At 34.2% G+C, this 11031-nt stretch overlaps 2 protein-coding genes across 3 annotated transcripts; both read right to left on the bottom strand.

The window, feature by feature from the left end:
* Nucleotides 1-468: 468 nt before the first annotated feature.
* LOC146959037 (rust resistance kinase Lr10-like) lies at nucleotides 469-3114 on the bottom strand. Its single transcript, XM_085740566.1, has 3 exons — nucleotides 2351-3114; nucleotides 1878-1925; nucleotides 469-1685 (listed from the first exon to the last, which is right to left on the bottom strand). The coding sequence occupies exons 1-3, from the start codon at nucleotides 3054-3056 to the stop codon at nucleotides 571-573; spliced, it is 1869 nt and encodes a 622-aa protein (XP_085596692.1). The 5' UTR covers nucleotides 3057-3114; the 3' UTR covers nucleotides 469-570.
* Nucleotides 3115-4430: 1316 nt separating this feature from the next.
* Nucleotides 4431-10919, bottom strand: LOC146959036 (LEAF RUST 10 DISEASE-RESISTANCE LOCUS RECEPTOR-LIKE PROTEIN KINASE-like 2.4). 2 transcript variants are annotated; one of them, XM_085740565.1, is made up of 3 exons: nucleotides 7690-10919; nucleotides 5919-5963; nucleotides 4431-5695 (listed from the first exon to the last, which is right to left on the bottom strand). In XM_085740565.1, the coding sequence occupies exons 1-3, from the start codon at nucleotides 8453-8455 to the stop codon at nucleotides 4584-4586; spliced, it is 1923 nt and encodes a 640-aa protein (XP_085596691.1). In that variant the 5' UTR covers nucleotides 8456-10919; the 3' UTR covers nucleotides 4431-4583. The 2 variants fall into 2 exon arrangements, with proteins under 2 accessions (XP_085596691.1, XP_085596690.1); XM_085740564.1 differs by having other exon boundaries at nucleotides 4431-5692; nucleotides 7690-10505.
* Nucleotides 10920-11031: the final 112 nt, after the last annotated feature.

Raw genomic sequence — 11031 nt, 5'->3', positions numbered from 1 at the left:
GTAGCTGATGTACATGCTGTTGCCAAGGTCATAATAGGAAAAGTCAACAGTCAACAGTGGAGTATCTTAGTATACATATGGTGCAAGTAATGTTCATTCAAATTCAGATTCTGTCTTTGATCTTTGGCATTTTAGATTAGAACATTCTTCAAATAAAATGTTTCATGAAATTTCTACTGCCTTTCTTTTTGTTAAGTACATGGAAGTAAAACTTTTTTTTTTCTTTTCATTTTGCTAAACATGTAAAATTGCCTTTTTCTCAAAATTTGAATGACTCTTCCAATCTTTTTGATTTAATGCATATGGACATATGGGAGCCTCTTGCTATATAACATTTACCTGGACATAAATATTTTCTTAGATGACCATAGAAGACATACAGGTTTTATTTAATGAAAACCAAATCAAAACACTAGTGTCTAACTTAGTTATTGTTGAAAAACTCTAATATTTAGGACAAAGGAAGCATAAGTTAAGCTACATAACAGTCATTTATTCCAAAAATATTAACTGTGTGCATACATCAATATAGTTGAAATTAACTTCTGTTATCTTTCATGCTTGCACAATCTAGGAATGCTCTCTTTGTTCTGCATCTAGCATTCTCACAGATTCTAGTGTCTCACTTGAGAAATGGGCTGGAGAATTTGCAGGAGATGACAAAAAGGGTTTAGGTGGCATTTGCAACAACTCAACTCTACTTTCTAGCATCTCCACCACTTTACTTATATCCGGTCGAGTTAAAGGGTTGGTTTGTATGCACCATAGAGCCACTATTGTCATCTTTCTCACCTTTTCGTCATCAATTTCATTTCTTACATTCCGTAAACCAAGATCCTGATTTGAATCAAGACGGTTGTAAATCCAATGAGGAAAATATATTTCACTCGAGCGGTCAACTTCAGTGTTGATGTTTTTTCTCCTCCCAACCATTTCCATGACCATCATTCCGTAACTGTAAACATCTGACTTATGTGACACTGCACCAAAATTCCTAGAAAATACCTCTGGGGCAATATAGCCTGCCGTTCCTCTTGCACCGAATATTGATACCATACTTTCTTTTCTTGTGCAAATTTTTGCAAGCCCAAAATCCGAAATTCTGGGGTTGAAATTCTCATCCAAAAGAATGTTATGAGGTTTTATGTCAAAATGCAAAATTCTAGTATTGCAGCCTTTGTGCAGGTATTCTAGCCCTTGAGCTACACCAATTGCGATATGGTACAACATTTGGCAATCCAATTGGAGATGCAGAATTTGGTAATTTTCCTCAAAGATATACTTCTCTAAGGATCCATTTTGCATAAACTCATAAACTAAAGCGCGTTTGGAACCTTCCAAACAGAACCCAAGAAGAGTAACAATGTTGACATGAGAAGTCCCACATATACTTGCAACTTCATTCATGAACTCCTCACCACTATCCTTCAACTCATTTAGGATCTTCACTGCAACATAACGTCCATCATGTAACCGTCCTTTGTATACACTACCGAATCCTCCTTGGCCTAATTTATGTTTGAAGGAGTCAGTCACTTTCTTTATCTCAGAGTAACAATACCTCTTGGTTTGAAGGGGTCCATGTTTCTTCAAAAAGACCTCAATGACTAGATTAATTGGATTTCGTGTCCTCCATCGTGTATAGTAGATCTTGACCGCTATTAGTAATAGGGCTGCTGTGACAACTGGAGAAGGTATTCAAATTAGGAAAAGTAAGTTTGGCTGAAAAAGTATTATGTAGAGAATGTTTCCATGTCTGTGTAAAGAAATACTAAAAGTGTATATCTCACAATAAATCAAATAAAATATCTCATATATTTTTGTTTTGTTTTTGAAAAATCAAATAAAAAAAAAGAATATCAATCTATATGCATTACCTACTCCAACTCCTAGTATCAACATTTTCACAAACCAGCCTCTATTCCCTGCAGAAGCAAGAAAACAGTTATTTTGGTAAAAATGATTTGAAACCAAACCATGTGTTAAAATTAGTCGTGATTTGTAAAAACTCAAAGTAAGCCATGTTCATGATTATATAGCATCTGCTTCAAATGTCTTGTAATTTTACCATTGGCTAATTCTATTTCTATCTTTCGATATCATAGTATATGTATGTATTAGTCCCGAATGCAGAAGTGTTGTTAAGGATTGTCACTCAATTTTCAACCTCACTTTTCACCTGTTTTTATTGTATTCCTTTTCTTTCTTCATTGTATCACCCCACAACTTATCAGGTTTGTCAATTTCATTTTCTATTATCCTTTTAACTCTCTTTTATTTCATGGATCTCTCTCTTATATCTATGAATGAATTTGTGGCATTATTTTCAAGAAAAAGTATCTATGCATACCTTGGTCACAATGGAATTTTTCTTGAATATCAAGTCGGCATCGTCCCCCTTGATGATGAAGACACTGGTTACAATCATCGGATAATTGTACTACAATGGAGATCTGAGGAGATAGAAACTCAAAGGGGTCATCAGTAGGCATGTCTCTTACTGCAGCCTGACACTGTGTACACTGTGCCAAAGAGCTTGGCCCTTTGTAAATAGGAGGGCCCACAGTATTTTGAAGGTCATAGTAGATATCATAACCGGAACAGTTTGTGTAGTTTTGAAATGATTCTGGAGGGGTGACCCTAAGGGAGTGATTGCATTTGAACATAGTTATATTATATTTGATGTAGAAAGAACCCAAAGGAGAAGTGGGAGGAACAGCATAATTGTGAAAGGCTTGGCATTTTTTGGATTGCAAATACTTCCGCTGTGTTTCATCTGAGACCGTGATGGTATTACCTTCCACGTATGTAACTGTTGATGCCTGTTTGGATGGCATCTTTCCTAGTTGGATGCTTTTGGGAGCAGATGTATTTTTTTTATCACAACCACTTATGGCCAGTATGCCACAGTGAGGGTGTCGATTGACTGTGAAAGGGAAGGTAATTTGGCCAAGATATCCACAACTAAAGGAGGTTGGACATCTTCCATCTTGAGCTGAAACATGAAGCATAAGCAGGGAGAAAAATAATGATTTGAAAATGAAAAGCCAAGCCATTAGTAATGTTATGAATTGTGATCAGGGGAAGATAATTAAACCTGAGAAAGGAAGCAATGCATTAATAATTCCAAGCAGGCAATAAATATGATTAAGTTTTTTGGTTGTTGCAATCATTGTTGACTCGGAGTTGGAACTGTTCGGTCAAGACTATGGAAATTTTACTTCCACAAGGTTGTTGCAATCATCTTGCCTTAATTTTTAGGCAATAGACTTGTTTTTAATTGATATTTTGTCGATTAAATGTGATTAACTACATATCTTAATATTTCTTAATATGCTTAATTTGGTGTTGTGCTTATATTTTATTCTTGATGGAGTATGAATTTGTATCCTATATTAACAATTGCTTTTTACCGTCTAATTAAGCCTAACTGAATCACAATTCATCTTCTCAACTACACACCAAGCCTACGTACGTGCTTGTTTGGTTTTAGATGCTTTACACATATGAGAGGTTTTCAACCTAAACTTTACTCTGAAAAACAATGGTTGCCTATCAAAGACAATGAGTTGACTCCCAGTCTTCACTCCACTAAAACAAAACGACAAGAAACTACCTATCCTCTATTTTTAGTGACACGGTAGAATACATACATGATAAAAAAAAAAAAAATTATCCTATCATGTGTTCAATGTACATATGATATAACAAACAAAATAATAGTAGTACTATTTTAAAGCATATTCAAAATTTGAAGTTAACTGACTAAATTGTTTCTTAACAAGTTGTTACCGTCCATAGCACGCCAACTAGATTTGAACTATAAAACTGTCATTGTTAGTACAATTAAGTCCACAAAGTAGTTATCACAACTGAGTGGTGATTACTTAATACAATGTAGAGAATAGCATTAAACAATTTTAAGAAAAACCAATCAAATTATTAAAAGGATACTATTAGATTCCAATATAAATTTTTGTACAATATTTTATTTTTGTCGTCCTCTAAAAGAAAATGATCTTGGAAGACACTATATTTCTAGTTGTCAATTTGAAGATAATACATCTCTAGCTTTCCTGGCCTTATTTTTCTTTCTTCTGCATGGATAATGACAAAAGGACTATAAAATATTTCCTCAAGTTTTCCACGCCTAAAATTGACAACAATTACTATTTACTAATATAGATTAACATTGTTCTGATTTCAATAGCAGAAGTTACTAAATTTCGAAAGTTACTAGTTTTTCAAAAGATAAACATTTTGGAAAATTAAAAAATAACTTTCATGCGGTTTTTATATTTACTGTTCTTAACAACGAATAATTCAATTACCTTGCAACAAAAAAAAAAAGTTAGGCTGAAGGCAAAATGAAATCTTACAGTAATCTGCAGGGAAATATAATTGGAGTGATAAATGCAATAATAAATATGCGTGAACAGCCTACTCACAAAACATAAACCAAAAGAAAATGTTTACAACATTACAATTCTATTCGATACAGAACATTTTATTTATATTTTAATTATCATGACATTCTTTTCTAGTGGTACATACTCTGCATGGCATCTTAATATCCATATAAATCACAATATTTCAGATGATAAATGGATTGAAGACGTGGAAGGAGAAGATAAAAAGGGTTTCGGTGGTATTTCCAACATTTGAAGGCTCCCTTCCAACATTTCCACCACTTTATTCATTGCTGGTCGATGTGAAGGGTCAGTTTGTATGCACCAAAAACTCACCACCGTCATTTTTCTGACCATTTCTTCATCAATTTCATTTTTAATACACCTGAGTCCAAGATCCTGATTCAATTCAAGACGCTTGTAAATCCAGTGTGGAAAATATAGCTCACTAGAACAATCAACTTCAACCTTAATGTTCTTTCTTCGACCAACCATCTCTAAAACCATCATTCCATAACTGTAGACATCTGATTTATGTGACACCCCACCAAAATGTCTAGTGAACAACTCTGGAGCAATATATCCTGGTGTTCCCCTAGCACCAAATATGGATACAATGCTTTCTTTTCTTGGACATATTTTAGCGAGTCCAAAATCTGAAATTTTAGGACCAAAATCCTCATCAAGTAATATATTATGAGGTTTTATGTCAAAATGTAAGATTCTAGTGTTACAGCCTCTGTGCAAGTACTCTAACCCATGAGCAACGCCAACTGCAATATCATACAATGTTTTGCAATCCAATTGGCGATCATCCCTGATTGGATTTTTCTCTTCATATATGAACTTCTCAAGAGATCCATTAGGCATGAATTCATATATTAATGCCTTTTTAGAACCATCCAAACAGAACCCCAAAAGCCTAACAATGTTGACATGTGAAGTTCTACTAATGCTTGCAACTTCATTGATGAAATCTTCACCGTCACCTTTTGACTCACTTAATACCTTCACTGCAACAATCCGCTGATCATGTAACTTCCCTTTGTATACACATCCGTATCCTCCCTGACCTAATTTGTCTCTAAAAGAGTTAGTTATTTTCTTGACTTCTGAATAATTGTACCTAGCAGCAAGAAGCGGTCCTTGTTCCTTCAAAAACATCTCAATAATTTGATGGGTTGGATTCTCCTTCCTGAACAAAAGAAATGCTGGAGTGAAGATCTTTGTTCTAAAGCAGTAAGCCAACAACATCAGCACTGCAACTCCAACAATCACCATGGCTGCTGTAGAATTGTAAATTATTTAAAATACAAAATACAACAAAAAGGTTAGTGTAAGAAAGCAATGGCTTCTACATATGCAAACAAAATTCACATTTTTATGTTAGCCGGACTAAATTTTAACTTTCTCCTAAATAATTCGCATTCTAACATATTGATGAACTTTCACATTCAAGATCAATGAATTTGAAGTAGTGTGCTGAAAGTTATGCAAACAGTACATTACCTATACCCAGTTTGACATTCCAGCTCAGCCATTTTTTCTTTATAACTGCAATTAGAGGAAACAATTCAGATTTGACATATGAAGACAAGGCTGTGCAGAGAAAAAATTGGTCGGCTAATTCAGCTTTTGCCATCAATCCAAGGGTAATAGGAAATCAGTTACAAAATGTTATAAATTATAAATTCAAAATATTAAAGACAATTAACATGATAGAACTTAGATTAGCCACATCAATGTAGTGCCACAACTCTTCAGCTATTATGATATGGGATAAGGAACTGGGCTTTGAGAATTTTACAGCAAAATAAACATTGTTTCACAATTTTAATTGCAAATAAAAGCAACAACTGTTATATTAGTGCATTATAGCGTATTGGAGATAAGGATCTTGCGTTGGATGTGCGGTAAGACTAGATGAGATAGAATTAGAAATGACAATAATAGAGAGAGAGTTGGGGTAAAACCTATAGTAAAAAACAGTGGCGGAGCCAGAAAATATATTTGGGGTGGGCCAACAAAATTAACTCTAATATATATTGAACATAAAATTTATATTGTAATAATAATTAAGCACAAAGTTGTTCAATCAAGAAGTAAATTTTATTCCTCTTAGTTACAACCAAACACGAACAAGAAGTAAATTTTAACAGGTTGAGAAGTATAAGTTATTCCTTGTTCATCTCTTTCACTCCCACAAACTTTCCTCTTAAAAAATGATCAATTTTTCAAAAAAATCAAATAATTTCAGAAATCAATATATAACAATCTAAATTAAAGAAATTAAGCATTATTAAAAGTTCATAAAAGGAAATAAAAAGAAACTAACAAGGATAAAGAAAAGCCTTTGTAGTTAAACATAATCTACAATATGCATAAGTTGAAAAAATGTCTTCTTATATGCATAAGTTAAACATAAACATAAACTACTTCTAAAATGAAGAAAAATTGAACTACGCCATGCATAAGTTGAAAAAAAAAAAAGTCTTCTTAATTAAACATAAACTGAACTTAAATTGAACTACAATATAAAAAAAAGTCTTCGTAGCAAACAAGAACAAATTAAATAAACACTGACAAAGTGACATGACATATGCATAAGTTGAGAAATCCATCTTATATGGTCCTTTAATCCTATTCAATTAAGCCAATTCAATAAATAAGATTGCAGTTTTCAAATTCAATTACCAACGATCAACAAATAATCACAAAAAACAAGAGAATAAGAAAAGAATGAGAGAGTGAGAAGTTTAGTTATCTAACAGAGGAAGTGAAGAGGTTGGGTGGGCCAGTTGGAAAAAAACAAATCAAGCCAAGGGTATTTTTGTAGTTTCCCTCTAGAAAAAAAAAATTGAGGGGGTGGGCCGTGGCCCACCTCAGCCCATATTGTCCTCCGCCACTAGTAGAAAAGATGGTGGAAATTAGGCTTTGGTGGTTTGGACATGTAGAGAGAAGACATGTAGATTCTGTACTAATAAGACTAGATTAGATGAATGATAGTCAGATCACTAGACACAGAGGAACATGGTTTATGATAGACTATAAGAGACTATTAAGAAAGATCTAGAGATTGATAAGTTGGATCAGAATGTGGTTTATGATATAACTCTGTGGCGTAATTTGATCCATTGGCACAATAAAATCGCATATTGTTGTCAATTTGACACCTCCCTCTTTGATTGTAATGAAAATATGCACATTCTTCTGTTATGTGTTAAAAATAAGGAAACAATCAAAGGGAATGCATGAGTGTGATAATTTATCTGAACCTTACCATTTTGACAGTAGAACATTCTTTTGGCATCAAGCATACATTGGCCTCCTCTGTGGTTGGCGCACTCATCACAATCATCAGATAATACTATTTTAATTTCCATTTGAGCAGAAACAAATGATAAAATGTTTTTAGTATCGGTCAAGTCTTTAGATGGAAACTGAAGAACCGAGCATGACGAGAAAAATCTATCTGCCTTGTCATTAGTAACATTGAGATATGGCTTCCTGTTATAATAGATATCGTAGGAATAGGTCGAAGAACAGTTGTGTTTAAAATACTGCGCTGGAGGATTGATATTATGGCTGCGATTGCATAGGAAAAGGGTCACATTAGAGTTTATATAAAAAGAAACCAAAGGAGAAGGAGGAGGAAGAGTGTAATTGTGGTTCAAAGTATCACAAACATTATCTTGCAAACGTTTGTAAAATTCTTGATCAGAAAGTGTAATGGTACTCTGGTCAATGACACCAGTTAGCTCAATTTTTTTTGCATTCTTGTTCAGTTGGATCATTTTGGGTGAATAATAACTGTCATCACAGCCATGTATGAGTATGGAGCCACAGTCTGGTTGCTCTGCCTTGGTGAAAGGGTACCGGAAAATCCCACGAACTCCACAACTGAATGAGTGTGGACAGTTATATGTGTACCCGTTTCCATACCCTGCTGATAAAATCAGCATGAGGTGGCAAAACAAAAGGAAGCAGAACAAATCAACTGGAGCCATCCCAACTTTATTGCTGTATTGCTTTATTGTTACATACATAGTCTTCACAAATAGATATGTATTAGTTTCATGTATGAATCATGTGGTCTAAAAGGAGAACTTATTTGATACACAGTTGACTTGGAAAATGAAGGAGGAAGACTTTGAAAAAGAGAGGTAGATTAGATTAACATTTCTAGTCCATAAATATGTGAGATACAATTCAAAGTAACAAAGGTGTGTTGCTGACCATGTCTTAATTATCCCACCAATGAAGCAGGACCCATTGCTTTATTTCCTCTATTGATGAAACAGCACATTCATGGATTGACTCCTTCAACGTTCAAAATTTTTCAAATTTATTTCGTTACAACTTGGAACTTCTTTGGCACCCATTACAAAGGGAAGCTGATATTGCCAAGGTATCCACAATTTAACGAAAGAGGACAATCTCCTAGACACCCATTACCAAGTAGCATTAGGTGAGAAAATACATAAACTCAAGTCTTCATGAATCACCCACCAGTAGGTTTATGAGCTAAAAAACTTTATGATGTAAATTAGCAGTCTTAATTCACTCTACACCATACATTGCACGTATGAGCTGCTTAGTTGGCCTGGACAATGACTATGGAAGACTTGGCCTAAGCCTTGTGCCTAATCAGTCCCTAAAGAGAAAAAAAACGAATGGTGGTGGAGAAACCGTTGTGGGACATGGCAAACCAGTCAATACATGGGGAAACCGCACTGCTTAGTTAACCTGCAAATAATTACACGCCAAAGAGTACCAGTACCAATAAAATTAATTAGTGCAAATAAAACCTCTTAAATTTCACTCCTACAGTTTCTTGCTAAATATATGGACTAAGCAGCCAATACATTCGGGGACTATATAATGATAGCAATTCACACATCCAGGGATCAAAATGGTTGTTTACTCTAAATATATGGGACCTAAATGAAAAGCCTTCAACTGCTTGACGACAGTATTTGTCTCTGATACTTTAAACCACCAGTAGAATTACTAAACCATACATACTGTCTTGCTTGCCTATGAGTTTTTAAAGTTTTCAATTCTCATTTCTCTCTGCACTGCACCTGCATCCTTGGTCTCTTTCAAAAATTTATTGTAGTAAAGCTTGAATACAAATAAACTTTATGACATAAGCTCTAATATTTTTGTTGCAATAACAGTTACTTGGCTAATTTATAGTTTACCAAGCAATAAAGTACTCTTCTATATATTTCTTTTGGTATGCTAATAATAAAGAAAGGATGAAATTTAATTTCAGAAGTTAAAAAGGAGAGGATGAAATTTAATTTCAAATCTCCTAACACAGAGTTGAGAGAGGATAATAGGAAATATAACATGAACATCAATCTCAAAGTTTTGAAGAGAAGCCACCAAAATTGAGTGAAAATGAGAGCAAAAGAAACCAAAGAAGTTAGGTATGTTATTGTGGATGTAATCAGCCCAAAATCTAGCTTGAGCTCTCTCATAAGGGTGATAGGGCATGGTTGGAGCTTTATTGTTCCAAACCTCATCCATCCATATACTACACAATAATTGCAGATTCACAAATGGGTTTACCATTATGGATGAGAACTGGGATCTTCTTCCTTGTACTCATGTTTAACACCCTTTTCAGCTAATGCAAATTGTAACACTCATCCCAAATACGCCAGCTCATGTATCCAACATAACCACTTCAATTAGGCATTTTTAAATCTTAACTCACATTAGGTATATTGGTTACAATTTGGTACTCTCAATTTTTTGTTGTAAACTGGATATCTTCTATGTGCAACTACGTAGACTAACATCTCAATAGATGCAGGGGAACTTTGAGTTTTGAGAGTGTAGAATTTACTTGCTGTCTCAAACTCAAAGTTCACTCTGAGACATACCTGCCGGTGAACCTGATGTGTTGGTTAATCAATGACCTCCTCAAACAAGAAAAGCTCTTGCTTACTTCAAAGACTTAAAAATGTCAACTTTTTTCAAACAACTTGATGTTGCCAATGATTTCTTATATGGTGATGTTGATGAACACATGCCTTTGGAACTTCCTCCATATGTTGAACCTACAAAGTCCATTCAAGTATGTTGCCTAGCCAGACTTATCTGTCTACCATAAGCTTAGAGAGTGAGAGATCAGAGATTGACTTCTCTGCTGTTTGATAAGAAGCAAAAATACACTATTTCTTGACTCTTCAATGTAAGTTACTTTTTTGAAAATTGAAGTTCACAAGTTACTAGTTTGAATATAAGAAAATAACATGCATGCAATTTTTATATTTACTGTACTTACCAATATATCATTCAATTACCTTGCAATTAAAAGTATTCAAAGAACTTGCCTTTGCATATCAGTCAATGACAATAGTTGACCTCTAAAAAGCAGACAAATTGAATAAGGCAGAAATGAGAAAAGTGCAGCTAATTCATTTTTGTGAACTGTAAGTAAACCAAAATTGGTCAGCATCGATGCAAAATGAAATCTTATACTAATCGGCAGAAAATCGTTGAAAGAAAATGAGAAATTAATAAGAAGGGATGATTGTGGATAGCTATTAGCTAGTTATGTCATTTGGACCTGGGAGCCAATGTTTTCTTGATCAAGGAGTTATATAAG

This window comes from Medicago sativa, chromosome 1, assembly GCF_051527215.1.
Source record: "Medicago sativa cultivar Bolivia chromosome 1, Bolivia_mono, whole genome shotgun sequence".
NCBI lineage: Eukaryota > Viridiplantae > Streptophyta > Magnoliopsida > Fabales > Fabaceae > Medicago > Medicago sativa.
Note: the sequence above shows the minus strand (reverse complement) of the source record. Positions and strands in the feature narration are given on the sequence as shown.

Excerpts from the sequence above, each read along its gene's own strand:
- LOC146959036 (XM_085740565.1), bottom strand. The coding sequence starts at position 8,455 with ATGTATGTAACAATAAAGCAATACAGCAATAAAGTTGGGATGGCTCCA. Across the intron at positions 5,964-7,689 it reads AATGTTCTACTGTCAAAATG|TTATAAAGAAAAAATGGCTG; the intron begins GTAAGGTTCAGA and ends CTCTAATTGCAG. Across the intron at positions 5,696-5,918 it reads GAATGTCAAACTGGGTATAG|CAGCCATGGTGATTGTTGGA; the intron begins GTAATGTACTGT and ends ACAATTCTACAG.
- LOC146959037 (XM_085740566.1), bottom strand. The coding sequence starts at position 3,056 with ATGGCTTGGCTTTTCATTTTCAAATCATTATTTTTCTCCCTGCTTATG. Across the intron at positions 1,926-2,350 it reads AAAATTCCATTGTGACCAAG|GGAATAGAGGCTGGTTTGTG; the intron begins GTATGCATAGAT and ends TTGCTTCTGCAG. Across the intron at positions 1,686-1,877 it reads GATACTAGGAGTTGGAGTAG|TTGTCACAGCAGCCCTATTA; the intron begins GTAATGCATATA and ends TACCTTCTCCAG.